The sequence below is a fragment of the Heterodontus francisci genome, chromosome 7 (genome assembly GCF_036365525.1).
Source record: "Heterodontus francisci isolate sHetFra1 chromosome 7, sHetFra1.hap1, whole genome shotgun sequence".
Classification (NCBI taxonomy): Eukaryota; Metazoa; Chordata; class Chondrichthyes; order Heterodontiformes; family Heterodontidae; genus Heterodontus; species Heterodontus francisci.
Genome location: NC_090377.1, coordinates 19311670 through 19330384, shown reverse-complemented (window position 1 = coordinate 19330384; position 18715 = coordinate 19311670). Strand labels below are relative to the sequence as shown.

The 18715-nt window shown below is 41.5% G+C and overlaps 1 protein-coding gene across 3 annotated transcripts in view; it reads left to right on the top strand.

Annotated features, from left to right (window-relative positions):
* The window catches only part of LOC137371882 (contactin-associated protein-like 5), a 761481-nt gene that overhangs the window by 677306 nt on the left and 65460 nt on the right, over positions 1 to 18715 (top strand). For all 3 annotated transcript variants that reach the window (XM_068034863.1, XM_068034865.1, XM_068034866.1), the window contains 2 exons: positions 4774 to 4867; positions 15386 to 15604. In XM_068034863.1, coding sequence (XP_067890964.1) covers positions 4774 to 4867; positions 15386 to 15604 — 313 coding nt within the window. The remainder of the gene's footprint in view (positions 1 to 4773; positions 4868 to 15385; positions 15605 to 18715) is intronic.

Genomic DNA, 18715 nt, shown 5'->3' with positions numbered 1-18715 from the left:
TCAACTTACCCAGCATTAATTGGGATAGTCATCGTGTTAAGGACTTAGATGGAGTGGAGTTCTTAAAATGTATACAGGAGAACTTTTTAGCTCAAAATGTAGAGAATCCAACAAGGGAGGGTGCAATGCTGGACCTAATTCTGGGGAATGAAGCCGGACAGGTGATTAATGTGTTGGTGGGGGAGCATTTTGGTGATAGTGACCACAACATGGTACAATTTAAGCTTGTTATGGAGAAAGAAATAGACAAGTTGCAAAAAAAGGTTTTGGATTGTGGGAGAGCGAATTTTAGTAAAATAAGGTAGGATCTGGCCAAGGTAGACTGGAAAGAGTTATTTGTCGGGAAAGAAACAGAAGTGCAGTGGGGGGCATTCAAAAAGGAAATGGGAGGCTACAGGCCCAACATGTTCCCTCTAGGGTAATAGGTAGGAGCAACAAGCCCAGAGAACCATGGATAACCAGAAACATTCAGGGTATGATGAGAAGGAAAAGAGAGGCTTTTAGCAAATACAAGGAGAGCAAATCAATGGAAGCATTAGTAGAGTACAGAAAGTGTAGGATGGAGCTTAAGAAAGCAATTAGGAGATCAATGAGGGGATATGAGAAAGCTCTGGCTAGTAAAAGTAGGGAAAATCCCAAGATATTCTATAAGTATATCAATGGGAAGAGGATAACCAGGGAAAGAGTAGGACCCATTAGGGACCAAGGGGCAAATTTGTGGGTGGAGCCAGAGGATATTGGTCGGGTGTTGAACGAATACGTCACCTGTCTTCACCCAAGAGAAAGAGGACATAGATATGGAACTCAGAGAGAGAGAAGGTGAGGTTCATGAGCAAATTGTCATAGGGAGTGACGGTATTGGAGGTTTTGGAAGGCTTAAAAGTGGACAAATCTCCAGGTTCAGACGATTTGTGTCCCAGAATGCTGTGGGAGGCGAGGGTGGAGATTGCAGGGGCTCTGACCCTAATTTTTAATTCCTCTCGGGCCATGGGGGAGGTACCAGAGGACTGGAGAACAGCTAATGTGGTCCCACTATTTAAGAAAGGTTGCAGAGATAAGCCAGGGAACTACAAACCAGTGAGTCTCACGTCAGTGGTAGGGAAACTATTGGAGAAAATTCTGAAGGAGAGAATCTGTCACACTTGGAGAGGCAAAATTTGATTAGGAATAGTCAGCATGGCTTTGTCAGAGGGAGGTCATGCCTAACAAATTTGATTGAATTTTTTGAGCATGTGACCAGGTGTGTAGATGAGGGTAGTGCAGTTGATGTAGTTTACATGGATTTCAGCAAAGCCTTTGACAAGGTCCCACACGGGAGACTTATCAAGAAAGCAAATGCAGATGGGATACAAGGTAACTGGATAAGGTGGATTCAAAATTAGCTTATCTGTAGGAGACAGAGAGTGATGACAGACGGCTGTTTTAGTGACTGGAAGCCAGTGTCCAGTGGCGTACCACAGGGATCTGTGCTGGGTCCCCTATTGTTTGTCATTTATATAAACGACATAGATGACTATGTGGGGGATAGGATCAGTAAGTTCGCGGATGACACAAAGATTGGCCAAGTGGTTAACGGTGAGGTGGAGTGTCTTGGGTTACAGGAAGATATAGGTGGGATGGTCAAATGGGCAGAAAAGTGGCAGATGGAATTTAATGCTGAAAAGTGTGAGGTGATACACTTTGGAAGGCGTAATGTGACACAGAAGTATTCAATGAATGGCCTGACACTGGGAAGTTCCGAGGAACAAAGGGACCTTGGCGTGTTTGTCCATAGATCTCTGAAGGCAGAAGGGCAGGTTAATAGGGTGGTGAAAAAGGCATATGGACACTTGCCTTTATCAATTGAGGCATAGATTACAAAAGCAGGGTGGTCATGTTGGAGTTGTACAGAACTTTGATAAGGCCACAGCTGGAGTACTGTGTCGCCACATTATAGGAAGGATATGATTGCATTGGAGGGGATGCAGAGGCGATTCACCAGGATGGTGCCTGGGATGGAACATTTAAGCTATGAAGAGAGGTTGTATAGGCTTGGGTTGTTTTCACTGGAGGAGAGAAGACTGAGGGGTGACCTGATCAAGGTGTACAAGATTATGAGGGGCATGGACAGGGTGGATAGGGAGCAGCTGTTTCCCTTAGTTGAAGGGTCAGTTACGAGGGGTCACAAGTTTAAGGTGAGGGGCGGGAGGTTTAACGGGGATTTGAGAAAGAACTTTTTTACCCAGAGGGTGGTGATGGTCTGGAATGCCCTGCCTGGGAGGGTGGTAGAGGCGGGTTGTCTCACATCCTTTAAAAAGTACCTGGATGAGCACTTGGCACGTCATAACATTCAAGGCTGTGGGCCACGTGCTAGCAAATGGGATTAGGTAGACAGGTCAGGTGTTTTAATGCATTGGTGCAGACTCGATGGGCCGAAGGGCCTCTTCTACACTGTATTATTCTGTGATTCTGTGAAGGATGAAAGTTAGTTGAAAACCTCAATACATTCAGTAGTTAAGGGACCTATATGGGAAAACCTTAAAGAAAATGGAAGCAATGGACTTGGGCTTGTAGGTTGAAAATCAAGCTTTTGTTTTACATTTTATAGATATCCAGATACCTCGCTTGAAAGCAGAGCATAAATAAGATGCAATCAGAGGCGGTAAAAATAAAATGATGACGGAAGTGAGCCGGAAATTCTCTAAATATTGAACAAATTCTAAATCGAACTATTATTGCACAGCTATAAAGAAATCACTTCCAAAATTGAGCCCAGCCTTCAGAATTGAAAGGGATGATGAATTCGATCAGGTCCTGCATTAATTCGGTGTAGTTATACTGGTTCAGTGTGTCCGACTGTTGAAAGCAGTCCTCCAGGATATGGAACGCAATGTTCTGATTGCAAACTGGCCTGGTACCCGCTGTTGGGCAGGAAGGTTGGCATTCACTGGGGATAAAGATCACTCAATAATTCATCAAACCCTGGTCCTGTCTTGTCTGTCATCCTTTGCTGGGGAAGGAAAAAAATAGTTTACTTGCTCAGACACTGGAATCACTTTTACAGTTAAGTATTCTGAGATTCTAAGTATTTTGTATTCTACACAGTCCAAGCTGTCATCAATTGCATTGATGATGGAAAACAGCTGAATATCCATTATGAATTATTAATAGAAAATACCCCAACTTGTCTCTGATACAAGAAAATCAATTACTACTGATTATGAATTAATCTAAACAGTTCTCTGAATGTTAACTTAAATGGGGGAAGTGATAAAAAAGGATGAGTAATTAGCTGCAAATTAATGTACTAGCTGTGTTCAATTAATTCCTAAAGCAATTTTTGGTGCACATTTTTACTTTGGTCATTTGCCAGTGTGAATATTATCAAATGCAGCAAAGAAAATGAGCATTTATCATTTTCTTAAAAAAAAGACTCCTTCATCAATTTGTTAATGAATACTGTATCAAACTTTAACAGTGCATCAGTAGATCATTGAATGCAATGAGTTCTGGCTTTATACAGCCTGTATTTACAGTCACAAGGTCACAAAATAGATCTGGATGAGGTAGGCCAATTGGTCCACATTCATCCACAAAGATCCGACAGTTCCTCCATCACTATATCCTGTCGGGGAGTCGAGAACAAGGGGCGTAGCCATTCAGGGGTGATGTCAGGAAGCACGGCTTCACATAAAGGACAGTGGAATTCTGGAACTCACTCCCCCAGAAAGCTGTTGAGGCTGGGGCTCAATTGAAAATTTCAAAACTGATTTTGATAGAATGTTGATGAGCAAGGATATTAAGAATTTTGGAACCAAGGCAGGAAGATGGAGTTAAGTTGCTGATCAGCCATAATCTAATTCACTGGCTGAACAGCTTCAAGAGCCTTAAAGTCCTACTCCTGTTCCCAAACATGCCTAAATGTTTTTAAATGACTCTAGGGATTTTGTTTTCACTATCCTACCACAAGTCCATTATTGCGCATGAAGACCTTCTTGACATTAATCTTTAATAATTTGACTCTGCACATCCTTGTCCTGCTGTCACAGTTTAGTTTGAAGTAATGATGCAGATTTACCTTTGATCTACCTGTACTAAGGTGTAGGCAATACAACTGTGCATCTCTCTATTTGGTCCTTAAGATTGCAAAAGAAAAGAAAAAAAAATGTGCAGGTGCTTTAGCAATTTATTAGTATAATTTGTGGTGTTTCTCATGGGCTGTTTATTCCAGGCAAGCCTCTGACTGTTCTGCTTTGATAGTCCAGTTATCCTGTATGCTTTGTGTTGGAGTGTAGTAGCTTGAATTTTACATCCAAGCTAGATCGTGAAGTTGCCCAAGTTGTTTTTAGGCAGGCGGCATGAGTCCCAGCCCCAGCAGGGGATAGTCTCAAATCATGTTGATTGTGCACCAGCTACAATGTGACTGCAACCATTGTAAATCTAACTTTATAAAATCTCCATGTGGTCCATTGGACAATTCAACTTTACCTAACCAGGCAATGATGTGGAGCAGGCAGTGTAACTGCAGTCTACTAATTTAACAATGCTCCAACAAGGTGCCAGTATCAAGCCAATATCTGCCATACCGTAGTGCACTTAATCCAACAACAAAAAACACAAAGCTTCTAAATATATCAAAAACTTCTTATAAACTAAAGGCAGTTATTTCAGAATCTTTGACAAGCATTCTCACATAAAAGAAACCATTCAACTGTTAGGTGTCTTTGTTTATGTCCCTAATAAAGAACAACAGTATAGTGTAGTAATTAATGTTTTCTACTTAATGTTTTACAGGTTGACCATTTCCATACCATGAACTACAAACTGTCATCTGTTTCAGATACAGCATTTAATGGCCTCAAATCTCTTGTCCTGGGCAAGATAGTAGGTAAGCACCATTACAATGGTTCCTACAATGTGACAAACAAAATATATGTGCTGGGGTGAGTTTTTAATATTTGCCTTTCTGAACATTCACAATTAATTCTGTTCTTGAAATGAGGAGTTGAGGAGGACATGACAAAGATAACAGGCTCAATAATTGCACTTTGCCTTCAGCCTTATGTGAAGATACTGCCATGAAAAGGGAGATAGCTGCTTTCTGCAGGGTTCAGGGGTCAGAGCGAAGTAAGTTATAGCCAGCTCCATCTATTCCCCAGTGATTCTATTTCATTAAGAGCTCCAAGTTACTTCATTTTGTTGGGTTTATCTTCAGCAATGTGGAACATGGGATTATAAGTTAGTACAGAGAGCAGGTGGTCAGCTAAAATTGGATTGGAATGAACTTGTTCAGGACATATATAAGAAATCCAGCTCTATGGCTGACTTCCACCTTAGCTTAGCTCAGAAGAGTAGGATAAGCAAAATGAAAGCAACTCAGTTATGCCTTAGTTTGATAAGAATCTAAAAATATATTTGCAGTTTTTTTTCAGGTCCGCATTATCTTTTTTAAAACAACTAAGCTGCACTTTTTTTTTTACTTTGCATCATTAAAAATGGTCAGTTTCTATCCACTGTGTCCCATCCCATCACAATTTCAAACACCTCTATCAAATCATCCCTCAATTTGCTCTGAGCTTTCAGAGCAAAGCAGCCCTGAGTTTTCAAGTCTTAAATGTTGAATGAAGTCAAGTATTTCTTTTTTAAAAGAAAAACTTGCATTTCCATGGCAACTTATCATCTTTCAGCAACTTCTCAAGACGGTTCACAGACAAAGAGTTACTTTTAAGTGCAACCGTTGTTGTACAACTGCTTTCTGTGATTGAGTGAAAATGTTGGCCACAACACCGGAGAACTCCCTGCTCATCCAAATATTGCCATGGGTTCTTTAACATCCATCAGAAGAGTCAGAGAGGACACAATGAATTGTCAACCTAGTTTGTGCGCTCAAGGCTTGGAGTGTGGGCCAAACCCACCATATTCTTCGTCAACAGAATCAGACTGATATTGGGGGGATGTTATAGCCTAGAATCACTGTTTGCAATATTAATTAAAAACCTGTAATACATTTGTAACACATTCATCTATTTTTTTATATCTTAAACGATTAACACCTCCATTAAAGTACTGGGCACAGAAATGTGTTAAATGGTCCTCCACTAATATTTTAGAATAATGTTTCAGGCTTAAATGAAGTAACAATGGCAATGTAACTGGCATCAAACGTTCCAAGAAGCGATGCTTCATTATATTAAGGCATGGGCAATGAATACTGGCTTTGCTAGGGATGCTCATAACCCAAGTATGAATAAATAAATAAAATCAATAGCTCTAGTAGAAACACAAAATGGCTTGGGAGAATTTTTTCTTAAGTGTGCCAATTGAAAATGGATTTCCTATAGCCTTGTGCCTGGGACAAAGGGATATTGCAATTCAGATTCGTCATACACTGTGTCCTGGATTTTATAATCTTGCTGCCGATCTCCACAGCAAGATGAGAAAACGGCGGCCCGCCCGGGCGAGCCGCACGCCATTAGAGCCACTGCAATCTTCCGTGCGGCAGCTCATTTAAATAACCGGAGCAGGCCGCGCCCCTATCACGTGGAGGGGGCGGGATGTCCATCCCCGGCAATGGCGTCAGCTACTTGTGCGCAGGCGCTGATGCCATTTTTAAAGGGCTGACAGCCCTACCGGCTAATTTAAATATTTAAAAGTAAGTTGAATTAAAATAAATAAATACATCTCTTTTTCCCCTTCCCACCCCTCAATAGCAATTAACTGAATTATTTGCCCTTCCCCCCCCCCCCAAAAAAACACACCTTTACCATCTAACCTTTCCCCACCCCCCACCCTGCAAACTGCACAAACTTTCAACTACAACCCTTCCCACCGTCCCCTATACCCATGTTGCTAATTTGACCCCTTCCCCACCACCTGTCCCCCTCACTCCCCACCAGTGTTGCACCTCGTTTCCCCTGACAGAGATCTGAAGGTGCGGCCACTCAAGACAAAGCCCCCCAATCAAAATGTATGTTTCTGATTGCAGTGGGATAAATGCACTGTCAATTCAGTCCCAACCCTCCACAGATCACCTAACATATCACTTTAAACGTTCCAAATTAAAGAAAACCACAGTCAAATTGACCATCTATTAACCCCCAAATGAGGCTAACTGAACCAGGTGTCTTTAGATCAACACATTAACAGTTTAACTAGAAAAAATAAAATCTTAAACACTACTAAGATATAAACAACATTTAAAATAGAAATAATTAGCGTCCTTGCAGATTTACGCTCCTGCCGAAGTGGAATCTTCCAATGTGGAACTGTCCAAGGTTGCTTGACGTTCTCTCAGCTGTCCAAAGGGGAAAAAAGGGTTCTTCAACAGTAGGACAGTCAGTTTTCTAGTTCCAGTTGAAGTGATGCTCTTCTTTTTCAGCAATGAATTCAGCAATTACAGTTCAGTAAAGTAATTGGTTATTTTCTTTTAAGAAATTAATCTTGCTTGACTTGTCAGAATTCTGACAGTATAATAAATAGGGTTTAAATAGACTGAGGGAGAGCTCTATTTCCTTCAGTACATGCTGGCCCAGCTGTCTGTCTTAGAACAGTCTGTCTCAACCAAAAAGCCAGTTCAAAAGATAATTGCAACATTGCATATCTCATTCCTCAGTCTCTGAATGACTGTTGCTGGGTGACCAGGATGCATTCTTTGAAGCTGGTTGATTCCCTCTCCATATGGTGGTATTCTACAGCAACCAAAATGCATCTTAGTAATTCCTGAGCCTTGCTTGTTCTTAAAGCAGTACTGATCCTTTTCTGGCTTAAAGACACACCTCATATTTCCAAGAAAAGAAACAAAAATCTACAGGATCATAACAGCAGTTGGTCTTTAAATTAAGGATGGACAGTCATTCTGACCCAGTCCTTGTCATGGCTTTTTCACTGGGTTACATCAGTTCAATATTGCTTGCGTTCTCATTATACGGAGCTGAAACCAAGTAGGTGAACAGGGCAGCATAGTGACTGATCTGAAACATTTAGTAGGCACAGCATGATTGCTCATCTTATGCTTTCCCATCTATCACTTCAGTCGGTTCTTTTTGTTGTTGAAATTGCAGATTGCCATGTCACTCAGAAGTAGAATAATGGAAACAAAATCAAATATTCTGTACGGGTACATGATAAAAATACCAAAGTGTTTTGTCAGGTTAATGTTTTCTCAAAGTAACCTACAAACTCTTAGTTACATGGTAACAAGTCTTCATACATTTCTACCAGAATTAAATCACTCTTGGCATAATTTGTTAACGTGATTTGTCATCAGGTATACCTCTGGAAGAACAAAGATTCATTTTTGATCTTATCCTGAATAATACAGTGTACTGTATTGTTCAGAGTGATGATGATTTTAATTGTTTCACAGATCTGGACAGATACAGCAACAACAACAACTTACATTTATAAGAACATAACAACTAGGAGCAGGAGTAGGCAATTCAGTCCCTCGAGCCTGCTCCGCCATTCAATACGATCATGGCTGATCTGATCTCGGCCTCAACTCCACTTTCCATACCACTTCAACCCATTACTAATTAAAAATCTGTCTATCTCCTCAAGTTTACTCAATGTCCCGGCATCCACCGCACTCTGGGGTAGTGAATTCCACAGACTCACAACCCTTTGAGAGAAGTAATTTCTCCTCATCTCTGTTTGAAATCTGCTACCCCTTATCCTAAAACTATGACCTCTCATTCTAGATTGCCCCACAAGAGGAAACATCCTCTCTACGTCTACTTAGTCAATCCCCTTAATCATCTTATATACCTCAATTAGATCTCCTCTCATTCTTCTAAACTCCAGATAGTAAAGGCCTAAAGTGCTCAATCTCTCCTCATAAGACAAGCCCCTCATCTCTGGGATCAATCTAGTGAACCTCCTCTGAACTGCCTCCAATGCAACTACATCCTTTCTCAAGTAAGGGGACCTAAACTGTACACAACACTCCAGGTGCGGGCTCACTAATACCTTGTACAGTTGCAGCAACATTTCTCTACTTTTATACTCTATTCCTTTAGCAATAAATGCCAAAATTCCATTTGCCTTCCTTATTACCTGCTGCACCTGCATACTAGATTTCTGCGATTCATGCTCGAGGCCATCCAGATCCCTCTGCGCCGAAACACTCTGAAGTTTCTCTCCATTTAGATAATAATTTGCCTTTCTATTCTCCCGACCAAAGTGGATAACCTTACACTTATCCACGTTAAACTCCATCTGCCAAATTTTGGCCCATTCACCTAACTTATCCATATCCATTTGTAAATTTCTTATTTCTTTATTGCAACTTACTATCCCACCTATTTTAGTGTCATCTGCAAATTTGGCTATAGTACCTTCTATCCCTGCATCCAAATCATTAATATAGATTGTAAATAGTTGAGGCCTGAGGACCGAACCCTGTGGCACCCCATTAGTTGCATCCTGCCAGCCAGAAAAAGACCCATTTATCCCGACTCTGTTTTCTGTTGGTTAGCCAATCCTCTATCCAAGCTAATAAATTGCCCCTAACCCCATGTGATCTTACCTTGTGTATTAACCTCTTGTGCGGTACCTTATCAAATACCTTCTGGAAGTCCAGATATACTACATCTACAGGATCCCCATTATCCACTTTGCTTGTTACAGCTTCGAAAAACTCTAGCAAATTAGTCAAACATGATTTACCCTTCATAAAACCATGCTGACTCTGATGCATTGTGTTTTGACTTTCTAAATGTCCTGTTATTACTTCCTTAATAAAGGATTCGAACAATATTGAAAAATAGAACAACAACTTGTATTTCTATAGCACCTTTAACATTATAAATTTCTGAAGACACTTCGCAGGAGTGTTATCAAACATAATTTGACACTGAGCCACCAAAGGATATATTAGGGAAAATGACCAAAAGCTTGGTCAAAGAGCTTTTAAGGAGCATCTTATAGGAGGAAAGAGAGATGGAGAGGCAGAGAGGTTTAGGGAGGGAATTCGAACTTAGGACCAAGGCAGCTGAAGGCTTGGCTACCAAGGTGGAGCGATTAAAAGCGGGGATGCTCAAGAGGTCAGAATTAGACAAGTGCAGAGATCTCAGTGGGGTTTTAGGACTGGATGCGATTAAAGAGATAGGGAGGGGTGAGGCCATGGTGGGATTTAAAAACAAGGATAAGAATTTTAAAATCAAGCTGTTGCTTAACCAGGAGCCAGAAGAGGTCAGCGAACACAGGGGTGATGAATAATCGGGATTTGGTGCAAGTTAGGACATGGGCAGCAAAGTTTTGGATGATCTCAAGGTTACAGAGGGTAGAACATGGAGGCCAACTATGAGTGTGTTGGAATCGTCAAGTCTAGAGGTAATGAAGACAGTAATGAGGTTTTCAGTAGCTGGTGAGCTGAGGCAGTTTTGGAGTTGGGCACTGTTATGGAGGTGGAATTAGACAGTCTTAGTGATGGCACTTATATGTGATTTGAACGTCATCTGAAGTCAAATATGACACCAAGGGTGCAAATAGTCTGGTTCAGCTTCAGACAGTTGGCAGGGAGAGGGATGGAGTCTATGCTAGGTAACAAAATTTGTAATATGGACCAAAGACACTGGCTTCAGTCTTCCTAATATTTAATTGAAGTAAATTTCTGCTCATCCGGTATTGGATGTCGGACAAGCAGTCTGACACTTTTAGAGACAGTGGAGGGGTCAAGAGAGGTGATGGTAAAGTAAAGCTGTGTGTTATCAGCGTACATGTGGAAACTGACGTATTCTCGGATGATGTTGCTGAGGGGCAGCATGCAGTTGAGAAATAGGAAGGGTCAAGATCCTTGGGGGACACGGGAGTTAATGGTGCAGGAGCAGAAAGGGAAGCCATTGCAGGTGATTCTTTGACCACGATTAGATAAATAAAAATGGAAACAAGTGAGTGCAGTCCCATCCAGCTGGATGACGTAAAAAGTAATTTATATGAAAAGGAATTGAGCCCATGTAACACAATGTAATTAAACAAAGTGGAGAGACAGAAACATTTGGGCAAACGATTTGACGATGTTGATGGTCTTGTCACACTGTAAGGCAATGTAAATGGTAGATTTGAAAGGTATAGCCATAGGAACTAAAGTATCTAAACTATTAAATTGGGTGAAACCACCTTTCTGCTACTGCTTGCTGTCTGGCATCCAGGTTTGGTCACCATAGTTGCAGGAAGGCATCGTCAGAGCTCTAAAGGAAGGCAACAAGGCTAGTCTTGGGATTCGGGCAAAGAGGAGAGAAAACTGGAGTTCGACCTGTCCTTTAAGGGGAAGCAAGATAAGTAAGAAAGAAAGACTTAAATTTATATCTGCCTTTACCAACCTCAGAACATCCCAAAGCGCTTTCCAGCCAATGAAGTACTTTTGAAGCATAGTCACCGTTGTAATGTAGGAAATGCTGCAGCCATTTTGCACGCAGCAAGCTCCCACAGATGGCAATGTGATAATGACCAAATTATCTGTTCCAGTGACGTTGCTTGAGAGATAAATAGTGGTCAGTACACGCAGGAGATTTCCTCTAATCTTCTATGAAATAGTGCCATGGCACATTTTATGCCCACCTCAGAGGGCAGACAAGGCCTCAGTTGGTTGTTACATCCAAAGGATGGCTCCTCCAACAGTGCAATACTCCCTCAGTATTGCACTGGATAGAGTGTGTCAGCATAAATTTTCTACTCAAATCTCTGAAGACCCAGAACCCTCTGACTCAAAAGTGAGAGTGTTACCCACTGAGTCATGGCTGACACTTAGTACAGGAGGGAGAAAGGAATAGATATTGTTATTTAGATAATGTTTATAAGGTGAGTTGAAGCAAGGTTGAAGGAGGCTTGTGTAGAGTATAAACACCGGCATAAAATTCTGTGCAATTTTGGAGAAAGGATGATGGGACCATGGGCTATATTGTGTTATATTGTTCTGGCCAGGTGGTGAGGGAGCAAGTGTTTTTGTGTTAGGATTTTATTTGTCAAATAAACAGACAGTGACAGGTTTTCTTGTAGGTTTTTAGCAGAAGATTAATTATTTGTTGAGAAATATGCCTTATTCCGAAATTGTTACAACCGCATCCACTCACACATTCACTCACACACATAGACACAAGAAGCGATAAATAGAGAAGAAAAGTGGTAAATGGTTTTCAGTGAGGTAGTGTTCAGGGTTCACGGTAAACCTGTTGAATTCTCTCAGAAGTCAAGCTCTCATTGGTTTCAGGTCTGAGATGTTTGCAGATTTCTTTCTTGGTTGAAAGTTCAGTTTGAAGATAGACGATCACTTCCGATTCACTGCTGCATAAGTCGATAATGTAGAATTTACAGCAGGGCGCCCTCCCTTCTGACTTGCTGGATTTTCTCCCAGCTCTTAGTTGGACAAGCTTTTTGGTGGATGCTTCTTTCTGGGTCTCTCTCTCTCTTTCTACCTCAAGGGCTGCCTTTTTAAGGTAAACAGATTATCACATAAAATTCTGGTAGGAGACGCTTTGGTCTCTTCCCCATGGGATCACACAATGGTCTAGGATGAGAATAATCCAGTTATGATATTTCCACTTCATACCTTCTTTGTTTCAGTAGAACCCATTAAGTTCAGGAATGTTTCAGGATGGGATTAATTGACACCTTTCAACCTGGTTAGTTGTCCTTTGTTCTAAACAGACAGTGCAACAATGTTCGAATGCATATGTGGCTATCTTTTGCAGCATTGTCCATTTAAAAAAAAAGTCAGCTCTTCAGTTTGAGTCTGTTTTTTTTATCATTGCACTTCTTGTAAGCGTGACAGCATAATCAAGGGAGTTAATGGGTAGATGAAACAAGTTAATTGGGCTGAATGGAGTAAAGAGAAGTAGAAGGTGTTATTTAAAGTAATTTGAATTTCAGTGTTGGCAAATGTAAAGTCATCCACTTTGGACCTAAAAAAGATAAAACAGGGTACTTTCTAAGTGGTAAAAAGCTAGAAATAGTGGAGGTCCAAAGAGACTTGAGGGTCCAGGTACAAAGATCATTAAAATATCATGAACAGGCACAGAAAATAGTCAAAAAGGCAAATGGAATGCTGACCTTTATATCTGGAGGACTGGAATACAAGCAGGCTGAAGTCATGCTTCAGCTGTACAAAGCTCTGGTTAGACCACACCTGGAGTACTGAGAGCAGTTCTGGTCACCACACCTCTGGAAGGATATATTGGAGGGAGTACAACATAAATTTACCAGAATGATGCCCAGATTGAAAGAGTTAAATTACAAGGAGAGATTACATAAACTAGGGTGTATTCCCTGGAATTTAGAAGGTAATGGGATGGTTTGATTGAAGTGTTCAAGATATTAAGGGGAACAGATAGGGTAGATAGACAGCAACTATTTCTGCTAGTTGAGGAGTCTGGGACTAGGGAGCATAGTCTAAAAACTAGAGCCATGCCTTTCAAGAGTGAAGTTAGGAAATACTTCCACACACAAAGGGTGGTAGAAGTTTGGAACCCTCTTTTGCAAGTGGCAAATGATGCTAGATTAATTGTTAAATTTAAAACTGAGCTGATAGATTTTGTTAACCAAAGGTATTAAGGGATACAGGGCAAAGGTGGGTGTACGGAGTAAGGTAACAGATCAGCCATGGTGTCATTGAATGGTGGAACAAGCTCGAGGGGCTAAATGGCCTCTTCCTGTCCTTATAATCCTATGATGTTAATTGCACTGACTGAGGTAAACAGAAGTAAAGGACATGATTAAAAGTGACGGGAGCTTGAGCAAAACATAAATTAAGAGGTAACAGCTTCACATTTAAGAGCTGTTACCTTATTAAATAGACTGGTGCCATTGCACATAGACTTCAATATATATATCCATTTTAAAAAGGACAGGCGTCTGATTCGGTAGGGCAGCGGAACATGAGTTGGCACTACCATTGGAATTAGGTGAAGATTTGAGCAAGGAAACCATACCTGACCCTGGCAGGTCTCTCAGGGCCTGTAGCAGTGGGTCATGGCAAACCTCAATGAAGGGGTATGCGAAAAAGCAGCGAAGTGGATTCCATGTAGAAGTTCAACCATGATCTTATTGAATGACAAAGTGTGCTCGAGGGACCATATTCCTGTTCCTATTCCTTATGCCCTTATGAAGCAAAATAGATATTATTGAGCTGAAGTATGAGCTGCTGAGATGAGAGACTGAAGGTAACAAACATACTGACAGCAGAGCTTATTTTTTTTATTTGGGGATATTGGGGAAATAACCAAGTTAGAATCAACAGGTGGTGCTGGAGTGAGTCAGTGATCATGGATGGAGCAGACTTGATAGGACAAATGGCTTTCAGGTCTCAAACCGTTGTGTTCTTTGCTGACTTTCTGCTTCAAGGTTTATCAAGATTCAGCAGCACGGCCCGGGGGATCCGTGCCCTCTGTCTGGAAGATCCATGGTCCCTATCCAGGAGATCCAGCCCCAATCTCCATTCCGGGAGCTCTGCCCCCTTTCCCCCTATTTTGGGAGCTCTGTTCCCCATTCCAGGAGATCCGCGCTTCAGTCTGAAGGACCTATGCCTCAGTTTGGGAGATCATGTTTCATTCCAGGAGACTCCCGGGCAATCCGAGTGGAGGGCTGCCAACCCTACCCACACTGTCTCAAGGCAAATTCTCAAACACTGCTGCCAAGTGCAACCTGGCAAACCCTGCTCCCTTTGGTGCTCAATTCGATGCATCAAAATTGCTGCAATACCAACATGCAGTTTCTGTGTTGCACACACTGAACTCCAAAAATCAGAGTCAAAACAGAAAGTGGAATGCATGTGTCCTGACCAACATAAACTCACCCTGACTCCATCACTAATCTGTGCTGAACATGTGCTTTTAGTCAAGATTGCCACCTTTAATCTCATTGACCCTTGTATGACATTTTGCAGTGTGCGATAGATTAAATTCAATGAAGTTTAATTTTAAAAAGGTGACATTTTTCATAATAACAGTGATTATTTTACCAGCAGCAGCTCCAGAGGTATAGAAATTGTCCATACGTCCTTTCAACGACAGAATGATTCATAGTCCAAGGACAATTCTTTTTTTTCGGCTCAAGCCGAACGTTTAACTGATCTAGTTCCTGTTGACAGTAGCAGGGAAGACTAAGCATCCAGTGGCAGTTTTCGATAATGGAGTGTGAGCAGGGCATATGGAAATTCACTGTTAGTTCAGTTTTGCTACTATCGGTGTGTGGATAATGAGATCTAATCTGATCCTTTGTTTTGGGATCATTCCATTCGTATTAAGATATTTTACCTAAGCGCAAAGGCTAGCTCGTTCTTTGGTTTGGGTTTAAAGATAAAGGTGAAAGCCAAATCGTTGGTTCAGCCAAACACTGTTTCATTGACTCCTGATTGTGCGACTTCTGCCGAATATACTCAATGAACATTTCTTGTGCTGTTTCTCATTTGCAGACACTGGCAATCTCGACCAGGAGATTGTGAACGCTAATGTACAGGGTTTCGTTGGCTGCCTCTCTTCAGTTCAGTTTAATTGGATTGCTCCATTAAAGGAGGGACTACGTCATTTTAGCTCTGCCCCAGTGACTGTGAAAGGAGACTTGGTTGAATCTGACTGTCGTTCTTCAATGATGACTGAACCAGTAGCCATGACTACAACACTTTCATTCACAGGTACTTCAGTTTTAATATATTAAGGGGAAGCTAGATAAGCATGTGAGGGACAAAGGAGTAAAATACTATGCTGATGGGGTATGAAGAAGTAGGGTTGGAGGAGGCTCACATGGAGCATAAACACCAGCATCGACAGTTGGACCCGTTTCAGTGCTGTATATTCTATAGAATATTCCACTATGTGTCTAATTTTCCAGATATTCCCTGGTTTGCTTTATTTTGTTCTGTCATACACACTTGGAGACCTTCAGGGAGTGGACAGGAACTGAACCTGCATGAAAGTACCTAACAGCGGGAGGGGATAAATACAGAGTGAGGCTCGGGGCCTGCGCCTACTTTGGGTGTGGGGAGGAACCAGACATGCGTGGGAGCATCTAACAGCAGGAGCGGAGAAATACAGTATGTGGTTTGGGGTCTGCATCTACCTTCAGGGACCGGGGAGAAACTGGACCGCATGGGAGCATCTAATAGCGGGAGGGGATAAATACAGAGTGAGGCTCGGGGCCTGCGTCTACCTTCAGGGAGCAGAGAGGAGCCGAACCTGCGAGGAAGCACCTAACAGCTTCAGGAGTCGGCGCATGCAGACTGAGTTTGAAAAAAATCAGTGACGTTACAGGAAAGCTGTAAGGTGATTAGTTGGTGACTAACTGCTGTTAGGGAGTGTCTGTAAATAACTAGGTTAGCACACTGCTGTTAGGGTGCGTGTGCTAATAGGTGGAAATTCGAAAAATTTAAAATTAAAATTGAAATTTAAGTAGCTACCTTATACTTAATTAAGGCACGCAAACAGAAAGGAAGTAAGAAGTTGGGGAGACTACTGTTTTGTTTTTGTTTTTAAGCAGTAAGTTTTATTGCATCACCAAGGTTTAAATTATTACAGTAAGTGCTGGTGAGGAGAGGCTTTAATTAAAAAACTAATCAAGAAAATAATTAATTAGTGAATTAAAACACAGTAAGGATGGCAGGGCAGGTGATGTGTTGCAGCTGCAGTGTGTGGGAGCTGGGGGACATAAATGTAATCCACAGCAAGCACATCTGCAGTAAGTGTCTATAGCTTGAGGAGCTTCGGCTCAGAGGGGATGAGCTGGAAGCCAAACTACGGACACTGTGATGCATCAGGGATGGGCAAAGTTACCTTGTTTCACAAGACAGTTCACACCCAATAGGATAGGGTCTTCTGATTTGGTCAGTGGTCAGGGCAGGAGGATGTGACTGCGAGCATGGTAGGTAAGGGAATCAAGAAGACAAAAGTGGAGGAGTCTCAGCCCTTGCAATTGTCCAACAGGTTAGAGGTTCTTTCAGCTTGTATGGATGAGAATGAGGGCTGCAGGGTAGATGACCAAACTGACCATGGCATTGTGGTACAGGAAGCTATTCAAGCGGGAGGAGTAGATAGGAATGTAGTGGTAGTAGAAGATAGTATAGTCAGGGGGATAGATAAAGTTCTCTGCAGCCAAGAGTGAGAGTCCAGAAGGCTGTGTTGCCTGCCTGGTGTCAGGGTTTGGGACATCTGTTCAGGGCTGGAAAGGAACTTACAGTGGGAAGGGGGAGGATCCAGTGGTCATGGTCCACATGGGTACCAACGACATAGATAGGATTAGGAAATAGGTTCTGCATAGGGAGTATAAACAGGTAGGAGCTAAATTAAAAAGCAGAACCTCAAAGGTAGTAATCCAGAGATTATTACCTGAGCCACAAGCAAATTGGCATAGAGGAAATAAGATTAGAGAGGAAATAAGATTAGAGAGTTAACTGCGTGGCTCAAAGATTGGTGCAGGAGAAATGGGTTTCGATTCATGGGACACTGATACCAGTAGGGGAAAGTGGGAGCTGTACCGTTGGGACCAGCATTCTGGCAAGTCGTTTAACTAAGGTGGGAGAGAGGGCTTTAAATTAAATAGTGGGGGCAAGGGATCAAGTGAGAGATATGTGAGAATTTAAAAAGAGAGGAGAAGGCAAGAGAGCAAGGTCGCAATAAGGGTAGTGGTAATCAAGGGTGGCAGGAAGGGACAGAGCGTACAAACTTAAGATTTAACCAGCAGATAAGGCTAGAGGTCATGAACTAACAGAGTGGGGGAGGGTAAAGGGAGATTTAAAAATCCAAAGAGAAAGCTCGAGTCATTGGAACAATATAATCTTGTGGGTAAAGACAAGCAGAATTGGGCAGGAAGGGACAGAGAGTTTAACAAAAATTGTACATCAGCAAATAAGGTTATTGCAGGGAATAGAAATTTTTTAAAAATGAAATTAAAAGTTCTTTATCTGAATGTGCGAAACATCTGCAATAAGATAGATGAACAAGTGGCACAAATAGAGGTATATGGTTTAGATCTGATCACCATTACAGAGACATGGTTACAAGATGATCAAGGTTGGGAAATAAATATATCAGGATACACAATATTTTGGAAAGACAGACAGAATGGCAAAGGTGGAGGGGCAGCCTTGATAATAAAGGATGACGTAAGGACTTTAGGAAGAAAGGATCTGGCCTCAGAAGATCTGAACTAGAATCAGTATGGGTGGAAATGAGGAATAGCAAGAATCAGAAAACACTGGTGGGGAATAGTTCATAGGCAGTCTAACAGTAGCTGTACTGTTGAACAGAGCATTAAACAAGAAATTATTGGAGCTTCTAACAAAGGCAATGTAATAATTGTGGAGGACTTTAATCTTCATATAGACTGGGACAATGCAATTGAATAGAGTGGTCTAGAAGATGAGTTCGTAAAATGTTTTCGGGATAGTTTCTTGGAGCAATACATTGTGAAACCGACTAAGGATAAAGCTATCTTAAATCTAGTATTGTGTAATGAAGCAGGGTTAATTATTAATGTCATAGTAAAAGTTCCACTGGGAAAGAGTGATCATAATACCACTGAATTCCATGCTAAGTTTGAAAGTGGCATACTCCAATCGCAATCTTAAACTTAAACAAAGCCGATTATGTCAGCATGAGGGGAGAGCTAGCTAAGGTAAATTGAGTAAATAGACTAAAAGGTATGACAGTAAATGAACAGTGGGAAACCTTTAAAGAAACAATTCAAAATGTTCAACAAAAATACATTCCATTGAAAAACAAAACTCAGCCAGAAAGACCCATCCATAGAT